The sequence below is a fragment of the Brachyhypopomus gauderio genome, chromosome 9, assembly GCF_052324685.1.
Source record: "Brachyhypopomus gauderio isolate BG-103 chromosome 9, BGAUD_0.2, whole genome shotgun sequence".
Taxonomy (NCBI): domain Eukaryota; kingdom Metazoa; phylum Chordata; class Actinopteri; order Gymnotiformes; family Hypopomidae; genus Brachyhypopomus; species Brachyhypopomus gauderio.
Genome location: NC_135219.1, coordinates 6,978,050 through 7,005,492, shown reverse-complemented (window position 1 = coordinate 7,005,492; position 27,443 = coordinate 6,978,050). Strand labels below are relative to the sequence as shown.

The following is a 27,443-nucleotide window of genomic DNA, read 5'->3' as shown; positions in this document are numbered from 1 at the left end:
TATCATCTGCGTAGTGGAAACATTTGTTTCCAAGAAATTAAGGGTGCCAATAATTGTGGAAGTATTAGTCAGGATTTTTTCACTTAAGTTGAAGGTTGCTTTTTAAAAAAAGAATAATAATTTAGAGTTAGATAATGCTTCTGCAAAAATTTTTTTTTACTAGGGGTGCCAATAATTATGGAGGGACAGTGCTGAAAATTTCCATTTTATCTTGAAGTATAACTGATCTACTCCTCCACTGACAGAAATCTGTGTAAATGGAGGTTGGAGGTTGAGTCTCCTGCTTAGTGCATGCACACCTGTAGCTGATTTCAGTGTGGAAGGGATCTCTGATTCCTGCCTCATCATGAGCAGTATGAACAGTAACCACTCGTTTTATTCAGATTCAAATCACTGAAATGTTTTCCAATATCGAGTACATGTTTAATGAAAGGCTGTGATTCCATGTGATTGTTACCTTCCTCTTCAGCTATAAACTAAAACAACAGTGTTTTGTCTCCAAAACTATTGGCTGTTTCTACTTTTTATTTCCAGTTCTTGGCATTCTGGATGGGCTCTGGTTGCAAAAATTGTGTGGAAGACCCCAGGAGGCCCCTGTGATTGTAAATTCTTTGCAAACAGCTTGGGTGGCCTTGTGCATAGAGTTAATCACTCGCTCCATTAGTTGTATTTAATTATTATTTTTATTTATTTATTTATTTTGCACCATAGTGCAAAATAGTTGTAGTTATTGCCTGTGGGCACCTTGTGAAAACCCTAGTGTTCAAGCAGCAATATTGCTTTGCCATGTCTACTTTAGGCACCCTCAATCTCTCTCCAGTCACAAAGCAATTATAAGGACGGCCTCTACTGTGGCTCTCTGTCCCTGGCCATTGCAAATTCCCTCATCCAAAATATCTGCCGTGTCATCAATCTATTGGACAAACAGCTCCCTCTACAGTAAAGTTGGCATTGAAGGAGGGAGAATTCTGCCTTCTCATTGAATCTGTTTCTTAGCAACATCTCACTGTCAGTCAAGACCAGTACAGACAAAATAAAAGGTGGAAATGTACTAAAGTGTCTCTCTCTCTCTCTCTGTCTCTCTTTCTCTCTCTCCTTTCCTTTGTGCTCTGGCATTTACTCTCAGGTGAGAAATTTGAGCTGCATGCGGGCACCGAGTCTACACCTAGCGTCGTGGTCCACGTGTGCGACAGCAACACGGAGGAGGAGGAGGAGGAGGAGCCAAAGAATTGCCCGAAACCAAAAATCATTCAGACCAGACGCCCAGACGTGCCCGTGTCGCACTGACCTGCCCGTGTCGCACTGACCTGCCCCGCTCACTGTCCCCTGTTCTCAGAACCCACAACCCCATCCCCCTGACATCCATCGTAGGAACCCTTCTCACACATTACTATCTGGTCTGTCACACTACCAGGACCTAGAGGAGCTTCCTCATCTATCACACTCTTGTTTTCCATGCATTTTCACAGAATTTTCTTCTTTTTTTGGCCTTGTCCCTCATAAGATCCCCCCACTCTTTTATGCAGACTTTGCTGTCACCATGGTCAGTGGCTGAAGACCTCACACATCCATCATTGCTTTCAGCCCTGTCTCTGATTGGCTAATGGGGTGCACTGTATGCCATTGTCAGCCATTCGTATTGGCCTTCAGCTGGGTTAGCGGCGGGTCCGTTTTTTATGGTACTGCTCTGCAGCACTGCCCACAGCTGGTGTGTCTGCGCAGGGCACACTTGCCAAAAAATGTGGTGGTAAAACCAGTGTTGCATGAGGGAAAGTAAAACCTATGAAACGTATAGGATATAAACAAAGCTGATTCGTAAGCCTTGCTGTCTTACATGGTGAACTCTCATCCAGCCATAAGTGCAGCCAGCACACAGGAGCTGCTTCCTGCAGGCTAATGCATGCTCTACTCATAAGTTGTTTGCGGGTTTTCCTCCGGTGCGTGTGTTTGTGATGTGTGCGAGTGTTTGTAATGTGTGTGTGTGTGTGTGTGTGTGTGTGTGTGTGTATGTATTTAATTTTTTTGCAACAGTGAATTAAAACACAAACTCTAGAACAATGCAGCTTTCAGTGGAGAAACTGTGAGATGAATTTTCTGTGATTTCTCCAAAATGTTTCCCTTTTCTTCCTGTGCCCCCCCAAGGTTTGGACTTTGAAGGGTGTTATTGCTAATGGAATGAGACGAGAAGCCAATCGTTTGTGTCAGTCTATAAGTTGAGATTGAGATATTTGCATTGTGGTTTTCTTACTGTACATCTCCATCAGCAAGCGCAAGTTTGTGGAACCTCATTCCTGGCCACATGCAGAGACTTAGGCTGCTAATGCAAGCTGTCTCTCTTTGTAAACAAATTAATTCTCCAAGTGCTATTACAATCAAGGTACAACACTGACGTCAGCATGTTCCGTTCTTTTTGTTTTTGGTATGGTAACTTATTTGCAGGTCTATATATGTTTCATTTAAAATCGTTTGTGGATATGCAGTAGACATTTAAAGCATGCACCTCACTCAGGCCTGAGTGTACATCAGTTTCTGTATACAGTATATTGTAAATGAGATGTGTACCATTATGTCAGTTACAAAGAGAGATAAAGAAGGTCTTAAATGTGGAGTTTTGTATACTGTGTCATATGAAGTGGTATACCAGCATAAAGAATGTACACTGAGTTACACTGTAATGTTGGTATGCATGTTTATAAAGCTGTCTTTTATATTATAAGCTTATCTCTCACCATGAAGATATTACTGGATAATGAAATCATTTTTACATTCACCATAGTAGGAACCTACTGTTAACTGTTAAACGTTTATGATGTCCAAATGACCTTTCCCAAAGTACATCAGCACCATGATGAGCCAATGTCATAGTAACACTTCATCCCTGTGTTTGTAGTATTGGCTATCTTAAACATGTTGCTTCCTAGGTATGTTTGAAGACATAAGCAGTCTTGCGTGTCAGTGATCAGTGTTAAAGACTGTAGCTTCAGTTTCAATAATCTCAATTTATAAATATGACTGAAACCTTCTTTGTTTCTTCCCAAATTATGTTTCCCATTGATTTCACACTATATGACAAAGGAATAGGCACTAGTTACAGTATTTGAACTGCAATACTTGCTCTGCCATACTTTTTGGGTCCACTAGGTGGCGATATGGTTTCAGTTCACTGCACTTTTGGAAACAGAGCAGTCTCCACACCACTACAATGTTTGTGTCTGCATTGTGAGTCACTCTGTCTGAATGCTTCTCTATCTCAGTGCTGCTGACTCCTCCCAAAGGGACCAAACCATGTAGCAGAAAGGATCTCATAAACAGAAAAATGAATAAAACACTCTACATGCCCCTAACATTCGCATCAATCATCTCAGACGACACAGACATGCCACGATCATTTATGTAACAGTCACTTCTGTGTACTGGAAAAAAGCAATATAACAACACTGCTATGACCTTATCATTAGGATGTCCACACCAGGTTTCTGCGTTCCCATAAACATCTACAGCCTACATATTTAGTTCTATGTCTTCACTTGCCGCCAGGTAATCTTGAAGTATGTTGCTGGTTTTCTGTGTGATTTCAGCACTGCTCCTTACACTACTGCACATCACATCCTAAACAGGTCCAAATACTATGTCTTAGATTTCTTTCTGAACACATTATATTCTGTCTGTTTAATTTGGAAGTCGATTTGATTGGGAGTTGTTGCGGAAACAGTATCTGTATTGTGTATAATCATTCAAGGCCATGTGTGTACCAGTCATCTATATGTCTGACCTGCCTGCCTTCACGAAGAAGACATATCTGTATATATCAATACTATTTTTACTGCATTTTTGTACAAATACTCATGGTAGCCATGTATAAGTAGTTTCTGATTCTACGTTGGTATTAAAAAAGTTTGGTTTTAAATGTTCTTCTCTTGTTTATTTAGGCAATGTTGCAAAAAGGCATAAAAAGTTCTACAACATACAATACATACATACACACAAACATATACACTCACCGGCCACTTTATTCGGTACACCTTGCTAGTACGGGTTGGACCCATTTTTGCCTTCAGAACTGCCTTAATTCTTTGTGACAGATTTAATAAGGTACTGGAAACATTCCTCAGAGAGTCTGGTCCATATTGACATGATAGCATCAGGTAGTTTCTGCAGATTTGTCGGCTGCATATCCATGATGTGAATCTCCCAATACATTGTCATGAATGAATGATGAATGTTCAATTTATATAGCACCTTTTGGAATACCCAAGGGGCTTTACAATTTAACACAGGTACAAGTCACAGACAACCAATCACACACACACCGGTAAGAAGCGGCAGCCAATTGCGCACAGCGTACTCTCTACCGGAAGCCACAGCCCCCTGGGGGACTGAATGGGGTGCAGGAAGGGGAGAGAGGACAGACCCTAGTGGCAGAGCACCATCCACCAGTGGGCATACAAGCACGCACACACTACTTTTTATTGAACATAGAGACACACTCAGGGAGAATTTGTCAGGGAATGCCAATTTTACCTAACCTCCATGTTTTTGGACTGTGGGAGGAAACCAGAGATCCCGGAGGAAACCAAAAGTTGTGCGTGTGCGAGTGTCAATTGCTAAGCGGGAAGATCGCTAGCAACCGCGGACAATCTATAATAGTAGCAAAAACATAAACGATGCAGCGCTTTGGTGCACGGCACTATAGTGAACTATTTTTAAAACAAGCCCGCGGGCGACTCATGACCACGTTGGTGACCCCTGCCCTACATGATTGAGACACCACCACCAGCCTTAACTGTTGATACAAGGCAAGATTGATCCATGCTTTCATGTTGTTGACACCAAATTCTGACCCTACCATCCGAATGTCACAGCTCATCAGATCAGGCAACATTTTTCCAATCTTCTATTGTCCAATTTTGGTGAGCCTGTGTGAATTGCAGCCTCAGTTTCCTGTTCTTAGCTGACAGGAGTTGCACCCGGTGTGGTCTTCTGCTGCTGTAGCCCATCCGCCTCAAGGTTCGATGTGTTGTGCATTCAGAGATGCTCTTTTGCATGCATCGGTTGAAACAACTGGTTATTTGAGTTACTGAGTACTGTCTGGTCATTCTCCTCAAAGTCAAATTTATTTATATGGCACTTTTTATAACACATCACAAAGCAGCTTTATAATGGTCAGGTCCTGCACTCCCCTCCCTCGCCACCAGAGGTCCACCTCCCCAGAGTTCGTCATCAGCTGTTCTGCATTATTGTAATTGGCATGAATACTTAAACCCGCCTAGCCCTCATGTACACTGCAAAGTATTGCCATGCCTTCTGTGTTTGCATACCGAGTCTAAACCTGATTGCTCTGTATGATCTCTGTATTAAGTTTCTCTGATCTTGCCTTTGCCTAGCCCTTCTGTTACATCTGTACTGTTTTGGGTTCTCTGGATTTTGACCTCTGCCTGTTTATTACCACGCCCCTTATTGATCTGCTCTCTTCTATTAAAACCTGCACATGGATCCAAACCAGCCTCGTGATTTTGCTATGTTACAATAATTGTATGGGTCCAGATCTCTAATGAGCAAGCCAGAGGTGACAGTGGCAAGGGATCCCAAAGATGGCAGGGATTAGGAAGAAACCTTGGGAGGACCAAGACTCAAAAGGAAACCCATCCTCCATTGGGTGGCCTGCTAGCAGAAGTCTGTATTTATAGTTCAAATATAGTTCTATAGTTATAGTCAGACATGTATAAAGTCAAATAAAGAGATACATACTTGAGTAAAAGTATAAGTACTCTATTAAAAAATGACTTGAGAAGTGGAAGTGTTCTTTAAAAACTATACTTAAGTGGAAATACAGACGTATTCAGCATTTTTTGTACTTGAGTATTGCAAGTAGTTTATTCTAAAATGTATTACTCAAGTACTGAAAGTAAAAACTATTGTGTTTTGTGTTAATTAAAGAAAACAGTCAGTTTGATTATGAAATTGTTTATATATGAGTTACAAATCAAAGCTGTCAAAGACCACAAATACAAGTGTTCTGTATGTAAAAACAAGTCACAACTGTTGCTATAAACAATTCAGCGTGACGTCGCCTTTATGATTGCCAGCTAATGTTAAGTGAATTCTGCAGCACGTCATGAACATAATTAGGTTAGTTTGATAGCTAGCTAAGATAGCTAACCTAACTAGCGCTTAAATGCGTTAACTAGTCTTCTGTGCGTTATATTTGTAACTTACCTTGATGTGTTTCTTCAAGTTCGAAGGTGCATTTTTGAAGGCCAATATTTCACATTTTTTGGGAATACGAACTTCATCGTATAGGAATTTACTTTCACTGCGGCAAATGAAAACATTGGCTCTGTTCAAAATAGCCTACTACATACTACTGGCGTACTAATCGAGCCCCAAGTCAGTATGCTGTATGCAGTATGTGACCAAAATGAAATTTTCCAGTACGTGAAACATACCCGGATGACCTACTACTTCCGCAAAATATTCCAGTACACGAACAGAGCTATCTTCGTGGTGTACTGCATCCCATCATGCAACGCTACGCTCACGTGACCCCATAGTATGTTTTGCTTTTGTCGCATACTGGAAACTGTACTGCATACTACTACTTGGACCAGTATGCAGTATCCAGTATATACTGAGTCCAGTATGCAGTATCCAGTATGTAGTAGGCTATTTCGAACAGAGCCATTGTGTCTAGGTAGGGCCGGGGTGGTCTCCCTCCTCACCCTCACCGCTACCATCACTCGATGTGAATGTTCACTGCCCTCTTGTGGAAAGACAGTAGAAAAATAAAGAGGCTGCGATTAATAAAGGTGCTCAAAACAACCTTCAATAGAACAAATTTTGTGTAGCGCCCAGAAGGTCATACCGCTATATAATAGGAAATGCATCCATTGCATCCATGGTATTAAAAATAACAAATTGTTCATTTTACTTGCAAGTGGAACTTGGCTATGAATTTTTGTGAATGTGTTCACAGGGCTTAAAACCTCTACTGTCAAGTTATGACTAATCAGATTATTGTGACTAATCTGATATAAATAAGATTTATACTTTTATACTTACACACCACAAATCATCACCAATATCAAGATGTGACTGCATTGTTGGCAAATACACTTGTGAAAAATCTTTCCCAGCATGATTTCATCTGGGATGCTGTAAGAACACTAATGCTCCCAAAAGCTATTTTTTTATCAAAAGAAAGAAGATTAAAATGGAAGAACATTGTTGGTTTAAATTGCACCTACCAGCAATGTGAATCCTTCAAATATTTTCTGTAATTATATTTACATTCCTGCTGTGCAGGGGTAGTATGAATAACAATGATAGAAAACATCTATTCAGTGTAAATCTGCCATAAAGATGATTAACTCAATTTACTGGTCGATCTACGTCCCGACTCTCACTTATGGTAACAAACTTTAGGTAGTGACTGAAAGAATGAGATCACGAACACAGGTGGCTGAAATTACTTTTCTACGCAGGGTGTCCGGGCTCTGATTTAGAGATAAGATGAGGAGTACAGTCATCCGGGAGAGACTCGGAGTAGAGTCGCTGCACCTCCACGTAGAGAGGAGCCAGTTGAGGTGGTTTGGGCACCTGGTCCGGATGCTGGGCGCCTCCCTGGTGAGGTGCTCCAGGCATATCCAGAAGACCCAGGACACCCTGGAGAGATTATATCTCTCAACTGTCCAGGGAACGCCTCAGTATCCCCCCAGAAGAGCTAGAAGAGATGTCCAGCATAGGTTTATCCAGTTAGACTCCCACACGTTGGCTATAATAATAATATAAGGCTAATACAATAAAAATACTAAAACAATAATAAAATAAAGAATAATAATAATCAGATATTTTCTAGTAATTACCAGAGGTGGGGACTCGAGTCACATGACTTGGACTCGAGTCAGACTCGAGTCATTAATATTAAGACTTTTGACTTGACTTGAAAAAATATTCAGAGACTCAGACTTGACTTGGACTTTTACACCAATAACTTGGGACTTGAATTGGACTTGAACCTGTTTACTTGCAAAGACTTGATTTTTTTTACCCCAAATCTAAATTTTAAAACGCATATTAATATTTATAAAGTGCGCCCCATTAATTTCATTTCCGTCCTTCTGACGCAGACCGGTGTTACACCAGATTCTGTGACCGTCGAGTTTTGTGACCACAGGGGGCGCTATTTCACAGTTTCTGTTCAGAGGCACAAACGCTTTACGAATGCTACGTAAACTATGCTGATGCACTTTCTTTACTCGTTTTGTTGGTGTCCACGAGCCAAAATATGACAGATGTTTATATTTACATTTTATCGTCTCTTAATTACATAAATGTACTTAAACAAGATTTACCATCCCCTCACCATTGCAGCCAACAAAGAAATCATGAATGGGATGTACAGGTGAGCCTTTTTAACTGGGGTCACCAATTCTGACGCCAGCCATCAGAATATGTGACCCCACTGAATCTCCAGGTAACAATAGTAGCCTACACCGTGACCCCACAATAACAGAAAACAATGAAAAAATAACCCTAACCTTTTATTAGTCTATATTTAAACATTTTATCCAAATGTTTAGAATAACCATTCGTAATGACAGCATCTTGCTTACGATGAAGCTTGCTATTTTCGTGTAAAATGATGTAATGAAACATTCTTGTTTAAGTACATTTATGTAATTAAGAGAAGATAAAATGTAAATGATCTGTCATCTTTTGGCTGGCGGACACCAACAAAACGAGTAAAGAAACGCATCAGCGTAGCATTCGTAAAGCGTTGGTGCCTGTAAAAAAAAAAAAAGACTCGAAAGGACTTGAAATTCCAAGTTTTAGACTTGGGACTTGACTTGACGGTTGCTTGTCTTGACTCGAGACTTGACTTGAGTTGACTGTCTTTGCTTGAGACTTGACTCGGGACTTGAGGATAAAGACTTGGACTTACTTGAGACTTGCAAAACACTGACTTGGTCCCACCTCTGGTAATTACCCATCATCTAATCATGTGTTCATGAAAATATTAAACATAGTGTAGCCTATAGTCTGTTTCCTTAAATGTGACAACAACCCCTAATGGGGTTGACATATCTTTGAGATAAACATTACAATAAAGTATAGGTCATTTAGAAAACAATTTGAACAATCATTGCACTATTGCATTTGCATTTTTCACAAGTGTAGTTGCCATCATTACTACTAACAAAAAGCGTTACTTGTGTACACCAGAAGATGTCAGTAAATAACTTTCTATTCTTCTTCATTTGATATTTGGAGGAATATTGACACACCAAATTGCTTTACTAAAATACTTTTAGTCATAGAAAAAGATAAAAGACATGCAGGAACAAAATAATATTTTATTGATACAAAAAGAAAATGTATTTATTGAAGTAAAATTTGAATAAATAATTGAATTTAAAAAGTAGGTTAGCAAACTTAAAGTTCCCACTAATTCATACTGAATCCATTGGCTTTTCTGGTTTATTTAATTACTAGAATTTAAAAAAGAATGAGAATGACGTGCTGTAATGATTAAAGGAATACTTCACACCCTGATGCTAATGTGGCTAACAGTGAAGGGATGTTGATGGGGACCAGCTGGCAGAACAACATTTGCAGTGTTAAGCGGTTCTGTTAACTCTGCTTTGCGATTAGCGACATTAGCTGTTTTGGAGTAGTTATTTAACAGTGACAGTGGCACAGCTCTGAGGCTGAACTAAAGCCTTTCTTACACAGACGTTGCCTGTGCTCATATTCAATGTGTTATACAGTCATATATATATGTCATATATATATAAGTCATATATATATAAGTCATGTATATATCAGCCTGTTGAAAACAATGGCAACTGTGTGTGTGTGTGTGTGTGTGTGTGTGTGTGCATGTTTCAGAGTTCAAGTGCATCATCATGTATCCTGCCTTCATCAAGTTTCCTGCCTTCATCACGTTTCCTGCCTTCATCACGTATCCTGCCTTCATCACGTATCCTGCATTCATCACGTATCCTGCCTTCATCACATATCCTGCCTTCATCACGTTTCCTGCCTTCATCACGTATCCTGCTTTCATCACGTATCCTGCCTTCATCACGTATCCTGCCTTCATCACGTATCCTGCATTCATCACGTATCCTGCCTTCACGGCGTTCTTGTTCTCGTACAGCAAGCTGGTGCCAGGTCAGGTTCCTGGGCAGTGATGCCAGTTTGGCCCGGGGTGGTGAGCTCAGAATGGCCCAGGAAAGGGGGCATGGGGCGGACGCCACCTGCTCCAAGGATTCACCAAAATCCAATTGCACTCAATTTTACCAGAACCACACCCTAAACACCAGGTCCCCTAAGGATCTATGCTAAAACCCAACATGCCACTAAATTGTATTCAAAACAAAAGATATAAATATATAAAACTTGTTTATTATAATTTTTAAGAGTATCAAAATGAAAATGGCTGATAAGGTTTCTATCAATAAGTATTGAAAAGATTATCATGAAGAACTATTCGTGTTTTAGCATAGTTCCTTAAGGAATTCCCTTTTATCACTGAAATGGTAAAGAATAGTAAGCTTGAGAACCCTTCCTTTATTGGAGTGGTAGAATGAACGCACTTTCGCACAGTGTGAAAACCAATGAATAACTATAGAACCATGTCCTGTTTTCTAATGTTAACTTATCAGCTCATCCACTCAACATTAAAGCACTTGGTGAAAAACCACTGTAGCATGGCTACTGGTACAGGTCTTATGTGGCCAGTACGGCCACCTTGGATCTGCAACGGGTCCAGGAACAGTGCAGTTCCACAGGCACCGCTAGAACCGCTAGAATGCCAATTGCATTTCACATTTCACATGGCTCCCTATGGCCTGGTTCTAGAATTCTTATGCAAACATTTTGGCTTTTGCATATCTGTGTAAGGAGGGAAAGACTATTATTATGACTATTGTTGAGTTGAAGTATGCCTTGGTTCGGATTTCATCAACAACACTGAAACAATAATGAGTACTTACACAGACCAAATGTGTGTACAAAAATTCAAAGAGACATTTTAAGCACCACTTGTGTCTCAGTTCCACTTTTTTCTTAAACGGATGTCTAGAATGTTAAATGCTGCAAACTAATGGTTGAAAACCACAGATGTGCTAGCTTGTTGTATAAGTATGGATCAAAGGCTAAACAGTGAAACAGTGTCTTAGCTTAGGTAAATGTAACTTTGGTACTTTTGAGATAAAAAAAATTAGCATGCAAATTTTCATGCGAACATTATAGCATAGCTTTCAATATATATTCTGGCTAAAGTAACACCAGGTTAAGACTGGTCAATATTAAAAGCATTTCATTAACATGATGTCATTGCTGTTATAGTAATCATTCAGCCATGGAACCAATCACAGTAAACCATAATCTCTCGTTTCCCTAATGATTTGTTCTCGTGAAAGTTACATTTCGGCCACATTACACAGTGAATGTTTCGTTTAGTTGTGGGGGTGTGTTTAGTTTGTGTTAGTGTAGTGGGGAAGCAATAATAATAATACATTTTAATCTTATGTGCCTTTCTAGACATTCAAGGTGACCTTACATCAAAACATAGTAGAAATATATAACAACATAATATAATATAAACAACACAATAGAATACAAAAATTATTCATTAAGAATACAGTTTAACATAGGTTATGCAGTGATTATGATTAAATTGAATAAGCTAACCTAAACAAATACGTTTTAAGTTAAGATTTTAAAATCGGAAGTGAGTCAGTGAGTCAGACAGAAGTAAATTCCACAAATTCTTCCAAGAATTATTTCAAGGAGACACTTGGAAAGGGAAGAAAATGGAAGTGTAGAGTTAGGTTTAGTTGAAAGATAGAGCTGGGTGTCATCTGCATAAATGTGAAAGTGTATCTGATGTTTGCAAAAAAATTAACCAGGGGGAGAAGATAAATAACGTCCTGGGGAACGCCTGTAGTTACAGGGAGTGAGTGGGAGATGAATGAACTGAGAGTGGGCTAAAAGATATGAAAGAAACCAGTATAGGGGTGTGTTAGTGATGCCAATAGAAGAAAGTCTATCAAGAAGGATGGTATGTGAAATTGTGTCAAAGGCTGCACTCAAGTCAAGCAATAAAAGAATAGAAACTAAACCATAGTCAGCAACAAAGAGTAGGCTATATCATTAGTGGTCTTTAAGTATCACTCCTTCCATACTATGAAGAAAGAGATTACAGAAAAGATGAGTATGAAGTTGGCCTGCTATTTTGAAAAACTATTTTTTCAAGAACTTTAGAGATGTAGCGAAGATTTGACGAAAATTATTGAGATTATTGGGATTGAGTTTTAAGAAGGGAGGGAACAATTCCAATGGTAAGAAAAGAATGAATGATATCCATTAGGGGAAAAGAGATGAAAAGGTATTTTTTTACAAGAATAGTCAGGAGAGAGTCCAATTGACAGGTTGAAGATTTAGATTTTTGAATGTGTCGAAATTTCATTAACAGAGGTAAGGTGAATGAATGAGAGCAAATAAAACTGGGGAACATGTATTAGGAACTGAACTGCATAGTTGCTGATGAATGAAGTCATAGTATTGCAAATATCAAAAGAAAAAAAGTATAATACAAGTGAATCAGGGGGTTTAGTAAAGTTAATGAGAGGAGAGCCTTTGATATTCCTTAATTTGAATGATGACTGATGTAGTTAGTTGGGGTGTATTGTATGGTTAGTGTAGTGGGGAATGGAGGCATTGTGTAGGGGGTTTGGAGGGAATTAATTGTACAGGTAGTGTAGAGAGTGGAATCATGAGGGTAGTTTAGTGGGTGTATGAATCACGAGTGTAGTGTTGCACGTGGATGAATCACAAGGGTAGTGTAAATCAGTGGGGAATCAGTTAAGCCCTCAGTTAGGCCCTCAGAGGGCCTAAAAATATTCTTAAAACATAAATATATATAAAATAATTTATCCAATTTTATTTTATCTACTTACAGTTTGACAATCGACATCTAAACAATTACAAAAATATAAGCAAATAAATTATTCACCCGTGTCTATTCAATCTGGGTTTGAAGGTGAGGGGTTAAGTGGAAGCCTGTGAGCCTGTGTCTCCCCCATCAGGACTGTGATGCCCGCTGTTCGTTTACAGAGGGCCTGGCAGTTACAATTCTGCACAATACCAGTTTCAAATGACAGCAAAATTGACCAATCATATCTTCCCTCTTAGTGGGCGGCCTTAACTGTATGATAATTTCCGCCCAATTTGGCGACGCTAGCTGTCTAGCGAAGCAGGTGGATGATTGTGTGTGTAGTGTAGCGTGGTGGGTGGATGATTGTGTGTGTAGTGATTGAAGCAGGTGGATGATTGTGTGTGTAGTAAAGCAGATGGATGATTGTGTGTGTAGTGAAGCAGGTGGATGATTGTGTGTGTAGTGTAGCAGGTGGATGATTGTGTGTGTAGTGAAGCAGGTGGATGATTGTGTGTGTAGTAAAGCAGATGGATGATTGTGTGTGTAGTGTAGCAGGTCGATGATTGTGTGTGTAGTGTAGCGTGGTGGGTGGATGATTGTGTGTGTAGTGAAGCAGGTGGATGATTGTGTGTGTAGTGTAGCGTGGTGGGTGGATGATTGTGTGTGTAGTGAAGCGGGTGGATGATTGTGTGTGTAGTGAAGCAGGTGGATGATTGTGTGTGTAGTGTAGCGTGGTGGGTGGATGATTGTGTGTGTAGTGAAGCAGGTGGATGATTGTGTGTGTAGTATAGTGGGTGGATGATTGTGTGTGTAGTGTAGCAGGTGGATGATTGTGTGTGTAGTATAGTGGGTGGATGATTGTGTGTGTAGTGTAGCTGGGAGGGTAGGAATGGTGCGGCATTGCTTTGAGCAGAAGAGAACACGGTGGTGGGGTTGGACGCAAACGCATAGGTAGCAGACAGATGGAAGGATGAATAGATATGTGCGAGGACGGAGCAGACAGATGGATGTGGGGACGCTCACACGTGCTGCACGATCGGCCTGCAGTGTAGAGCAGCGCTTCCTCCTCTACAGGACGTGTGGTGCTGGTGATGTACGGTGGGACTCTGTGTGTGCTTCCCCTAGGGGGCTTATTTGCAGACTTACAGTGTGATTTGGTTTGAGTTGATTGGAGTGTACATGAGCCGGTATCAGTTTATTAGTTTATTTGCAAACTAAACAAATGCACCTACACATATAGTAGGCACTGTACAAGTTACCAATCTAGCAATATATATATATGCATAATTTATGCAGGCTGTACCCAACAGTTTCTTCCATTATAATGCCAAAGAGAGCTTGGCACTGCTTCCTATCTCCTGCTGCGTTTCCCTGAATACTACTGAACGCACACACACACACACACTCACACACTGGACCACACATTCTCATACAAAGCCTGAAAGGGCAATGAGTGGTGAGTGTGAGGGTGTCTTAAACAAGGACATGACCTAGTCAAATATGTCAAAGGCAATCACAAAGTAACACATGCAAACATGGTGTTGATTTGTGCCCATTCTCGTTTTCTTTTCAACAGACCACATTTGATGTCCATTTGAATGCCACCCCCGCCCCCCACTCAATTCTACATGGAGAATAGGCACTGCATCCACTGGATTATGCAAATTGAGTTCATGCCACACCATGACGGCACACTTGTAGATCAGAGGTTGATACCGAACCAAACCCTTGGCATACTGTGCTGTGTGTAGATCACAGTCATCTCCAATCATGTCCAATCATAGGACGGGATTAGAGATTTTATTTTAATTTATCCACTCTACTAGGACAAGAGTTCCACCCAGCCCACTGAGTCTTCTATTGTGGACGCTGCAGTCATTTGTAAAACCATGAGCCAAAGAGAGATGGAAAGAGAGGAAAAGATGGAGGAAGAGATAGTGAAAGAGAGAGTGAGAGATAGATAGAGATGCAATAGACAGAGCTGAACCAGCAGTCCAGATGTGCTTGGCACAAAGGACTGTGGGTAACTGGCCACCTGGCATCAATAATACAACAAACACAGATCACAGTGCCATAGTCCTGAATCATTCCCTCTCACTCGCGCACACACTCACATGCACACGCACGCACGCACACATGCACGCACACACACACACACACACACACACACACGCCCATGGTGCAAGTTAGGTGCATGAGTCTCCCTCAGCCTCCCTTGATGAGATGGAATCAATGGATTGTTGAGTCCAAGAGAGGCAAACCCTGGAACTGGGGTAAGTTTCAAACCCTGGGACTGGGGTAAGTTTCAAACCCTGGAATTGGGGTAAGTTTCAAACCCTGGAACTGGGGTAAGTTTCAAACCCTGGAACTGGGGTAAGTTTCAAACCCCGGGATTGGGGTAAGTTTCAAACTCTGGGACTGGGATACGTGTCAAAACTACATCACTTATGATGTAGTTTTACTTATGATGATGTAAACCCCCTCAACCTCAAATCAGGGAATCTTAGACACATTCATCCTTTAAACTGAGATACACTTTATCGGTCTTGGATGTAATCTAATTGTTGTTATGGTGACCGGAGTCAGCCAGAGGAGGACGGGTTCCCCCCTGAGTCTTGGTTCCTCTCAAGGTTTCTTCAGACTCGGACACTTGTAAAGCTCCTTTGTGACAACAACTGTTGTAAAAAGCGCTATATAAATACATTTTAATTGATTGATTTTCTTTGAAGGTGAAGTGAATGCACCAAAATCTAGTATTTTGTCAAAACTGTTTTTTTTTTTGTATAAACATTATTCGAGTATAAATTTTATGATGTTATACATTCTTCTAACTGGCAATAGGGTGAATTTTGCAAACTTGGCTGTTGCCATCATTCAGGGTTGCCAACTTTTGAAGATCGCTTGGAGTAAGATTTGAACCTGAAGGAGGTGGCGAGTGTAAATTTTTTACGGGGGTGGGGGGGTATATTAAGTATTATATCGCGATCTATCGATCGCCAGTGGTTGGCGCCAGAGTGAATTAGTAACTCATTGAATCATAGATGTGGATCAGAGGTAAATAAACTAGATTTTTTTTTCGGCGTGAGATATCGGAAGTGTGGCGTGAGAGCGTGTGAAGACGGTCAAATGCGTGTGTCTCACGCTCAATGCGTGAGAGTTGGCAACACTGCATCATTTTACACCCGTGGTGGGTGGGACCGCCATGCCTGTCATGTTTCTCTCTATGTCTCTCCTTCTCCCTCCCTCAGGCTTTATGGCTGAACGCAGAGAAGAAGAATGACAGATGATTATGATTCAACATCAGATGAGTCACTTCACACCCAAATATCAAACTTTGGTAGACATCATGAATTCAGATACTGCACTTTCTTCAAAATCTTACTTTTCACTCTTCATTATTTGTACCTTTTAAGTTTGCTTCATATTGATGAGGTCTCTGTTTTGTTTGTTTTTTTTTCTTCATTTTTTCCTGTTGGTTTTTCCATTACCAATCGCTCCAGGATACCTCTCTCTCTCCCTCGCTCTCTTAGCCTGGAGATGTGTGAAAGGAAGAATGGCTCTGTGAAGGAACCTGCCAACCACCTCATTCTGCTGACCATCTGGCATGAGGCATTCATGCACCTGTTAGGAGCAGCTGTGGGAGACAGGAACAGGTACAGGTCCACCCCACCACCCTCATCCACCCTCCTCCATCTCTGTGTGCATCCATCCTAGGCATTCACACGGCTGCGGGAGGGCTCACCAGTGGCCACAACTTCATAGCTCAACTGGGCAGGATGTGGTGGCCAAACCAATACAGTGGTCTTCTGCTCTTCTGTATTTAGATGCGTCTTAGCAATGTGATGGAGGAGGCCGGATTATGTTAGACAGCCAATCATTTGCTTCACTCATTTGCCAATCATCACGTCTGAAGTCATGATTTGAACTTTGAATCTGTAATTTGGTTTTTGGCATAAAGCTGAAATTTGATGGATGTTAAAGAACAAGAATAAGTGGACAGGAAAGATAAATGAAGGCTTTGTAGCCATGGCTATTTTAAAGCTAGCACTGACTACACTTGATCTCATGTTATGGTGACTCAATCTCTCTGTATCTCTCTCTCCCTCTCTCACTCTCTTGCCCTCTATCTCTCTCCCTCTCTCACTCTCTCACCCTCTATCTCTCTCCCTCTCCCTCTCTCTTTCTTATACAGCACTAACCTGTGAGCCATGTCTTATGCAGTCTTGAATAACACAACATGGGCACCTGGTGGGTCGCTATCAGCAACCACAGCTCTCCCCCGCTGAAATGCTAAGACGTGCCCATTGCTACTCTAGGACACAGAACTATACGCAGAACCCTATGCACAGTGTTACACTGCTACACAGAACCCTACACACACTCTTACACTGCTACGCAGAAACCTATACACATGTTACTCTGCTACACAGGACCCACAGCACCATGTGAACCTGACTGGCAAGGTCTCTGGTCTCTGGCCACCACAGAGATGGGCACCTCTGGTGTTTCAGAGCTATCACAGATAGTGAGAAAGTGGGAGTGAGTGATGGATAGAGACGAGAGAGAGAGAGAGAGAGAGAGAGAGAGAGAGAGATAGAGCTACATGGATGCAGCAGGTGGTCAGTTTTCATTTTTGCCTCTTAGACTACGTGGTTAGACTCTGAGAATACGTTCAAACTCAAAATCTCCATGCAAATTAGTCTGTAGACACGTTTAATTACACAGGATCTATGGTGTGTCACGTGTCCTTGGGTCATTCTGTCCACCTGCTTTATCACTGGACCCTGTTGGTTTGTCATTATATCACATGCAAGCATACTGCTAAAAAAAAAATCACATGAACCAGCTTAGTCTTAAGGCATGTGTAGCTAACCTTATGAACTCCTCCTCAGACTTAGTTCCATTTCACTCACTTTTCATTGAAATAACCCCCAACAAAACACGTCACACGGCAAAGGTGAACGTTTAAAGCCAGATTAAGGCGAACCCTGGTCAAATGTGCGCTGCAGTGCTGATGGTTCTATGGAGGGTGGGGCTAATGGGTTCGGGTTTACACATAAGCACGGCTTCCTCCGCCCGTTCGCCTCAGAACTCAAGGCTGTTTACATTCGCGTGTTTGTCCTTGCACAGAGGGTGCCAGTGACTAACTCGCATGCTGTTGTGTGAGGGGAGGGAGAAAAAAACAGGCTCATCTCTTTCTGGAGCGACGAGGCAGATGGCTCGCAGGTCATCGCAAAGGCAAAGTGAAGAACAAGGAAATTATCTTCAGTTCACTGTAAAACTGAGCTCTGATCAGCCTTGCCATTCACATTCTAATGAAAACGATTTACATGGCAGGGGGAGCCTGATCCTACATCAGTTTAAATAAATATGGATCTCTAAACACTAAAATGGGTAGAGGTGGTAAAGCCTGGTAATAAATGATGCATGTAAGATAGGGTAGGAGTTTTTTATTGCTACACTGTTATTATAAATCATTCACTATTTTCAAACAAACTTTGCCATGGTGCAATTCCAGAGCACTGCACTTCATGTACATCTTTAATTTTGTGATCTCCTTTAATTCAAACTTGGTCTCATTTATACGCTTTACCCACATTTTTCTATCCACCTTGTCACCATTACCAAGCGAGTACGTCAGGTAATAAAAAACACGATTATTGAGCTGATGTGGAGGAAGACGCAGGACCCAGAGTGGAGTGTGCAGACAAACGTCCACTGTGCATCGCTACACTTCAGGGGGCTGCGGACTATTGCACGCCTCTCATTTTAACAAAATCATCATAATTCAACATTATTCAGTCGTATTAACTGACGTGTTAAGCTAATGCACCGTTTAATTGCTTGTGCTGGAATTGTAAGTTACTTGTGCTAAAAACAAAAAGTCAACTCCCACCGAGTTAGTGTAGCTTGGATTAGTCAGGGCTAGTGTCATGATGCCCGTGTCCTCCTAATCACCAGCCAGCCATGAGCACGGACACGTGGTGGGGATGAGAGGTTTCCTCACCAGCCCCAGACTAGCTACCTGTAATTAAATCCTCCAATCTTACATCAGATAACCATTATTTCACCGACACTTGCTGAGGGTCAAGGGTCATCCAGGAGACCTTCCTACAGGTGCAACCTACCAGGGAGCTGGTTTAAGGATGGGGTGGGTACGTGTGTGTGTGTGTGTGTGTGTGTGTGTGGGGGGGGGGGGGGGGGGAGCGGGAGGTGTTGTTAGCTCACTGAGACACAGGGGTCCCTGGGGTCCAGCGGGGCCAGACATTGCAGTGACATGTGTGAGTCATGTTTGCACTTGGAACAGCCGCCCCTTTGACAGCTTAGAACAGATAGTGAGTCAAACAGCAACTCTGAAAGATCGCTTTACTGAAAGAGTAGGCGACATCAGACACCACTGACTAGATTTGAATATGCCACCGCCTATACCTTTAATGTCATGAACTAATCAACACAGCTCACGTATGAAAAGAGCTGGCTTGCGGCACAGTATGCCTGTATTTTGACCAGACGCACATGTCTTGTTTGTGCTCAGCTAAATGCATAATTCAGGCTAATTAATTTGCATGTCGGAGAGAGGCCTCATTTGGAATGCAAATTCCTACGCACCCTGCCACAGTGAGGCGGGGGAGGGGGGTCTATGAGAGGTTGTGATAAGGAGCCTACAAGCACATTTCACCTGGAGTCATTTCAGATAGGCGGGAAGAAATGTGAAATTAGACAGGAAGCAAGAGAGAAGAGGAAAGATGTTGTCAAGGACACACAAACTCAGTCACACATACACACAAATATTGATAGTACTTACAAGTAAAGAGTTAAACACAAATACAAGTCTACATACAGAACTGCACAACATCAACACAAATGACAAAAAAAATTACCATCTCTTTCACACTCAATATCCATCCATATGAAAGTAGAGCAAAGCATGAACAAGTATTATCAGTTAATAAAGGGAGAGAGTGGGAATCTTTTTCAAAGGGACTTTCATTCACCTCCAGGGCTGAATCCACGTGTGTGCCACGGGATGGCCAAACCCCTACCCCTCTGTACACACACTGTACACACACTCACACACACACACACACACACACACATACACGCACGCATACATACACCCATGCACACACACCACTGCACACACATCAACACACGCATGTGCACACACGTCAACACGCATTCATGCAGGAGGCTAGAATGACACGCGGCGCATGTGTGAACATAAGCATTCTAATCTCAGCAGGCTGACTGTGAATGGCCAAGCTTCACATAGCTGTCTTTGAATGATTCTTTATTTGAAGTTTTCCTCACAATTTTCTCCCCGAGGGATAATGCCAGTTTTCACCTGTTATCTGGGCCTTCCCTAATGCATGAAAGCTGGCAGTTTAAGAGGATGAGGTCTAACATGTGCTTCCACTGTGAAATGCTTTGCCATTCACTGCATATTATTTGTGTGCTGCTCACACAATGCCACAGGATAGCTAAACGTACTTGGAGAAGAACCCTAACCACCCAGTTCTGCACCCAAATCTTAACATACACTCTTGATTGGCTACCATAAAGCTTATCGATAGGTCCGATGATATCAGACATCCTGGGCAGCTGGGTTAATAGTGCTCTCTTGGACCCATATTCATCATACCCTCATCAACTTGTCTTCACCATATCCCTTTGGGGAAATCCCGTTGTCAAATTAGACAGAGTTCAAAGCAAAACGCCAAGAACATTTCTTCAGCTGGATTCATTGTGCATACTGCCAAGGGCAAACTCCTTTTCCTGCTCTAGGCAATGCTCCTCACCTGCAATGGAGGGCCGTCAAAACTACAGGATCTGGTGCCAGGATGCAGCATCTTAACTAGCTGTGCCACCCAGTAGCCCCAGCTTCCAGGTTTTGGAAACAAAATTGATATAATTAATTACATTGTATGTTCAGTGTACTGTATTTTGCTTAGTCAGAGAATACTGTCCAAATGGTTGTGTTGCCACACTATATGACTCAGATATAGGTGTCTCAAAAATGAGACTGCAACTTTAATTCTTTTGAATACATAATTCTCACTGTGTGTAAAATTCTTCTGTTGACCTATAAAGCGTTAAATGGTCTTGCCCTACAATGTCTGAATAATGAGTTCATGCACACCATAACCCATCTCACCTGCTGCGCTCTCAAAATGCAGGATTTCTCTTAGATCCAAAAATTTGCAAGATCCCAGCCAAAGGCAGAGCTTTCTCCTTTAAAGCCACTCAGGTATGGAACAGTCTTCCACATCCATCTGAGATTATGACACAGTTCAAATCTTTATATCAAACCTTCAGTTAATGTACTACATATGAAGGTGTGGAGCTCAGGCGGCCCCAGTCATTGAATCTTGATGCTGTCATCCAGCTATATCATGCGTTCACTTGATTTGGGTGGAAATCAATGTCTTAGTGAGCCTCATGACTGTGGTCACCTCCAGGTCCCTCCCTTCAGTTATGCTGCTATAGGTAAGCCTGCTGGAGCCACATGGTAATCACTGGCACGTGTGCTATATATATGGTTGTTTAAATTGATGTTTACATGTTTCATTCATATTTTGGATCCTGGTTACATGTTTCTACAAAGACAATTCCATAAAAGCCCCTAAAAATGGTCTGGCTTGCCGGTGGATGTGCCAATGCCACCAGCAGACACGTCAATAACGCCAGGAGGATGGGTTCCCTTTGGAGTCTTGGTCCTCCCAAGGTTTCTTCCTGCCTAATCCTGTTTTTCCTTGCCACTGTCACCCTTGGCTTGCTCATTGGGCATCAGGACCCATCCGCTTGTAAAGCTGCTTAGTGACGTGTTGTAAAAACCAATGTATAAATAAATTTGACTTGACTTACTGTAGGTTCAGCATACTGTTTTTGCTAAATCTGCAGTTACTACTGGCTGGTAACCTCACTAGCTGTCCAATCAGGCCCATTCCACAATACACATCCCAAGCTATAGGTATAGCTATAGCTATTCTTACTTTCCTCTCTAACCCTCTGAAATGAATTGATTACAGTCTCTTCCTCACCCAGAATGGTCTCTGGGATCCCATCCAGTCTGGACTCGCACACCACCCTCAACACATCTGGAGACAAGCTTCATGCTGTTAGATCAGCAAACTGTCATCGCTCCCTATACTCTTAGACATTTCTTCTACTGTTGATGCAGTTAACCACATTGCTTTCATTCATTCTCTGTGTAGTCTTGGTATCATCGCCTCAGCATGGCAGCATGGTATTTTCACATGGGTCTCTCTTCTTTCTTCTTTTGTTACTTGCTTTGAGATATGTGGTTGTCATCTTTGAAAGTTCACTGGGCTTATCAACTGTCTTGGGCGTGGTCCTGGACAACCAGCGATCATTCTTTGCCCATGTAATGTAATCATAAAAATCTGGCCATTTCTTTCCAGACAGGCCACCATCTTAAGACTGGCTCACTACAGCTAACACTCTTGGCTGGTCCAACTTTACATGCGACTGTGCCAGTGGTATTCAAAACTGAACTTCAAATCCACGTCTGGTCCTGGATTTTGTAATCCCTTGAAGTCCATTGAAATCTGAGCTTGGACCATGAGGACCTCTGGTCTACCAGAAAAATGCAGCTACTCATGTTCAATCTTCCCAAGTTCTCCTTCATCACTCCTCTGCTCACAGAGTTTATTGCTGAAGACTGAAACCACCTCTTCAAAAGGCACTTAAATGATCCATACGCATTTGATTAGTAACTAATATTACACCTCCTAATATATATTTAAACCAGTAAAAAGCCTTGCATGGCTACCATGAAGATTACATCCATGGAAACTACAAATCAACTGTAAATCACTCTAGATACTGTGGAGTGTCTGTTAATGTGTAAGTATGCTATAGCTGTTGAGATGGAGATTACAGCATATCTATAAGATACAGCAATGCACCAATTCTGTTACCCATGTTCAAACGCTTCTGTGATCACCGTTGGTTGTTTTCCCTCTATCTGGTGAAAATGTAACTATTATATCTCACTGTTATTATTTTCAGTACTCAGACCACAACGATCTGCACAGTTAGTCTTTAAATAAGTCATGGACCTTATTCAGGTGTTTGTTTTTGGTGTATGATGTTGGTTCTACAACTAATATTCACAAATAGAAGTTTGACTCCATTTTACCAGGTTACAACTGAACTACACTGACAAGACACTTGTAAAAGAACATATAATGCACTGCAAACAATGCAATATTTGAAATCCAGCTGGATTTTATGACCTTCTATCCATTTTGAGAAAATGATAAATCCCTGCTCAGAGACTAATTTGCATACTAATGCTGAAAAATATGAAGACATTTCTGTCATAACAATATAAATGCAATGGCAAATAAAACATGAAGCACCAATATTCAAAATGCTAATCTTCCCATTTAATTCAGACTTTCAGTGCATGCATATTTTGTCAATGAGTTTGTAAGTGTGTGTGTGTGTCTCTATGGGGGGGGGGGGGGGGTCTCCTTGTGCAGGAAAGAGGTTCATCTCTTTAATAATGCATCCATTGGCACCAGCGCTGACAAATGAAGAGAAAGGTGGGGTCTCTGGCATTCACTGGCACGGCTGACTGCTGTCCATAATGATGTTTAGGGATACTTGGGTCCTCGTGCCAAAAATCTGTTACATACCATTTGTTCAGCTCTCCAGTGGGTCCCGTCAGAAAGCAAATGAAAACTGGGAAGTCTGCTCACAACCGAGCCACAAAGACAACCGTAAATATGGCGAGCTTCGTCCTGCTGATGGTATGGAGGCTGTGTCATCAAGGGAGGGCTTTGACGGCACAACAGAGGGAGGGCGACAGCTCGATGGCTCTGCTGCTCGACAGCAGAATCGAAACCTGAGCTCTGTCGAATGTAAATATGGACATGAAGGTCATTCATTGCAAGGGTTTCCATGGGCAAGAGCAAAAAGGGTTCAGCCTCATCAAACCAGCGAAAAAGTACATTGTACTGCAACAAATGTGTGATGTTGGAGAAGAGAAGAGAAGAGAAGAGAAGAGAAGAGAAGAGGGTTAAGTGAGGGCAAAGGAGAGGCTGAAGAGGCAAGAGGGAAAGGAGCAGACCAGTGAAGGCTGGGCCAGGGGGACCGGCGCAGTGGTGAGCTCAGAAACTTGGGTTTGTTACTAAAGCAATTCGAAGACAGATTTGGCGGGCAGATGGTTGGCAGCACAGTGTTTGTTAAACCAACTGGTCGGGTACATTAGAACGTCGGGGAGCAGCGTGCAACGTGGCTCCGTTTGGAGCGGCCACAGATGGGGGAGGGGAGGGGACGGAAGGGCGAGTGGATAGGAGGGGAGGGGAGGAGCGAAGCGTCAGGCCTTGTCAAGCTGCTCAGGAACTAACATGAGCAGCCGAGGAGAGGCCAGGGGAGAAAAGCCAATTAGCCAACACACACCCATTCACATACCCATTCACGCACCCACACCCACACACACACACACCCATTCACGCACCCACACCCACACACACACACCCATTCACGCACCCATACCCACACTCACACACACACACCCATTCACGCACCCATACCCACACCCACGCACCCATTCACGCACCCATACCCACACCCACACCCACGCACCCATTCATGCACCCATACCAACACCCACACACACGCACCCATTCATGCACCCATACCAACACCCACACACACACACCCATTCACACACCCACGCACACACACACACACCCATTCACACACCCATACCCACACCCACGCACCCATTCACGCACCCATACCCACACCCACGCACCCATTCACGCACCCATACCCACACCCACGCACACACACACACACCCATTCACGCACCCATACCCACACCCACGCACACACCCACACACCCATTCATGCACCCATACCAACACCAACACCCACACACCCATTAACGCACCCACACCCAAGCACACACACCCATTCACACACCCATACCAACACCCACACACACGCACCCATTCACGCACCCATACCAACACCCACACACCCATTCATGCACCCATACCAACACCCACACACCCATTCATGCACCCATACCAACACCCATACCCACACTCACACACACGCACCGATTCACGCACCCATACCCACTCCAATAGCCGCACCCATACCTGCTCCCGTACCTGCACCCACACACACACTCACACATCCATACCTGCATCCATACCCACACCCATACCTGCACACACACTCACACATCCATACCCACACTCATACCCACTCCCATTACTGCACCCACACACCCATACCCTCACCCATACCCACACCCATACCCACACCCATACCCACACCCATACCCACACCCATACACACACCCATACCCACACCCATACACACACCCATACACACACATACCCTCACCCATACACACACACATACCCTCACCCATACCCACACCAATACCCACACCCATACACACACCCATACACACACACATACCCTCACCCATACCCACACCCATACACACACCCATACCCACACCCATACCCATACCCATCACCTTACGTACACCCTTATCCACACCCTTAAGCTCATACCAACACCCATACTCACACTCACTCCTAAAGACTCAAGACTTGACTTAGACTACAGCCTACAGACTCAAGACTTGACTTGCATATACACCTACGCACACCCATATGCATATGCACACACACACACACACACACACACACACACACACACACACACACACACACACACACACACACACACCCATAAACACACCAATACGCACACACAGTCCATAACATGGAGGTTAGGTAAATTGGCAGTCCCTGACAAAGTGTGTGACTGTGTCTCTTCATGTTCAATAAAACAGTTGTCTGTGCATGAATGTGTGTGTGCTTGTATGCCCAGTGGTGGATGGTACTCTGTCACTAGGGTCTGTCCTCTCTCCCCTTATGCACCCAATTCAGTCCCCCAGGGGCCTGTGGATCCCAGTAGAGAGTACACTGTATGTGATTGGCTGCGGCTTCTCGCCGGTGTGTGATTGGTAGTGTAAGACTTGTACCTGTGTTAAACTTGTAAAGTCACCTTGGCTATCTTGAAAGGCGCTACATAAATTGCACATTCATTCATTCACACACACCCAGAGAGATCTGCTTCAAAGCTACAAGTAAGCGTCTCTTATTAAGTGATGTAAGGACATCACGTCTTCCCAACAGGCCTTGGAGGGCAGAAGTACCGTTGGCAAAATGCACATTCCTAAAAACACAGCTTAACAACGGCAGAAGAAGAAAAAACTGCAGCACCGCAAAGGAAAGAGGCCCCGCCCACTCGCCATCACACCCCGCCCATGGCGGTGGTACGTGGACTGGAGGGGACGGCTGGGCCATCGCTCCACTAATGAGTAATGGAGCGAGCATGCAGCGGCTAATTAAGGCCAGGCTGATTCCTCACAGACACTGACGGGAGGCATAATTGGTGGAGGTCAGTCAATCTTACAGATTTAGCTCTCGGCGCACTGGGGCTAGGTGAGCCGCACTTGTGGAAGCCTTGGAGGGGAAAACCTGTCTTTTGTGAGCCCTTAATTGAGATGCTAATAGATGGGAACATGTCTCTGCTAAGTTCCCAAGATATGGGGGAAGGGGGAGAGAAGGAGAGAGAAAAACTGTGTGAGAGAGTAAGAGAGAGAAAGACAGCACAAAAGGTAATGGAGTATAAAGCAGGACTTGATAGCACATACAAAACAGTGCCCCCTTGTGCCTGCTTTAGCAACAACATCTTTTTGTTTCCAAATAGAGGTTCAGCATCAGATGCTGTATAAACTGAAATTTCAAAGGCAATAAATCTCTCCAAAAGTCTGAGAATCCATTAGTACATTAGTACTGAAGCTTCCAAAAATGCCTCAATGTGCCAAACAATAAAACAGAATCTTGCAATATCATGGAATTATGTTTCATAAACAGGAATCTTTCAAGCAAGTAAAAAATTGACTAAATTTGCAGTGCACATGATTTAAAACAAAAACAGCTGTCAAAAACATTTGTAACCTCTGCTCCAGAAGTGTCAATTCCAGGTTCAGAAAGTAAAAGTCCTCACCAGGATTTTGCTCGAGCTTGCTAGATTTTCTAATTAGTGAAATACAGGTAAAATTTGTGGAATCAACACAATCCAGGAAGCCTGAGCAAAATCCTGGTGAGGACTTTTACTTTCTGAACCTGGAATTGACACCTCTGCTCTGCTCTCTGTGTTCTTCTCTCCTGCAAGGCAATATGCAGATCCACTCATTAATTGCCCCTGCACGTAATTCATGACCATAGGTAGAAAGCCTTAGATATTGAGCAGCTCCTGCCTAATCGATACAGACAAATGCTTTCCACTTTAGCCTCCGGTGCTCATGCCGCTCTCTCAGATGGGATCAGCTTGGACGAGGACTCCCACTTAAACAGCCCAGGCTGGGCTGGGCTCCAATCGAGGACCGTAGAGCAGGCCAGTGCAGAGCACATGGCAGGATACTTGGGGCCAG

The 27,443-nt window shown here is 42.8% G+C and overlaps 1 protein-coding gene and 1 long non-coding RNA gene across 7 annotated transcripts in view; one reads left to right on the top strand and one right to left on the bottom strand.

Annotated features, from left to right (window-relative positions):
- The window catches only part of LOC143522851 (uncharacterized), a 79,769-nt gene that overhangs the window by 2,027 nt on the left and 50,299 nt on the right, over positions 1–27,443 (bottom strand). The gene's annotated exons all lie outside the window — the stretch shown is intronic.
- Positions 1–27,443, top strand: part of rcan2 (regulator of calcineurin 2) — a 106,701-nt gene that overhangs the window by 59,397 nt on the left and 19,861 nt on the right. For 2 of the 6 annotated variants that reach the window (XM_077016743.1, XM_077016744.1), the window contains one exon: positions 9,889–16,185. In XM_077016743.1, coding sequence (XP_076872858.1) covers positions 9,889–10,193 — 305 coding nt within the window. In that variant the 3' untranslated portion in view covers positions 10,194–16,185. The other 4 variants (XR_013133146.1, XR_013133145.1, XR_013133148.1 and 1 more) reach the window with 4 other exon arrangements.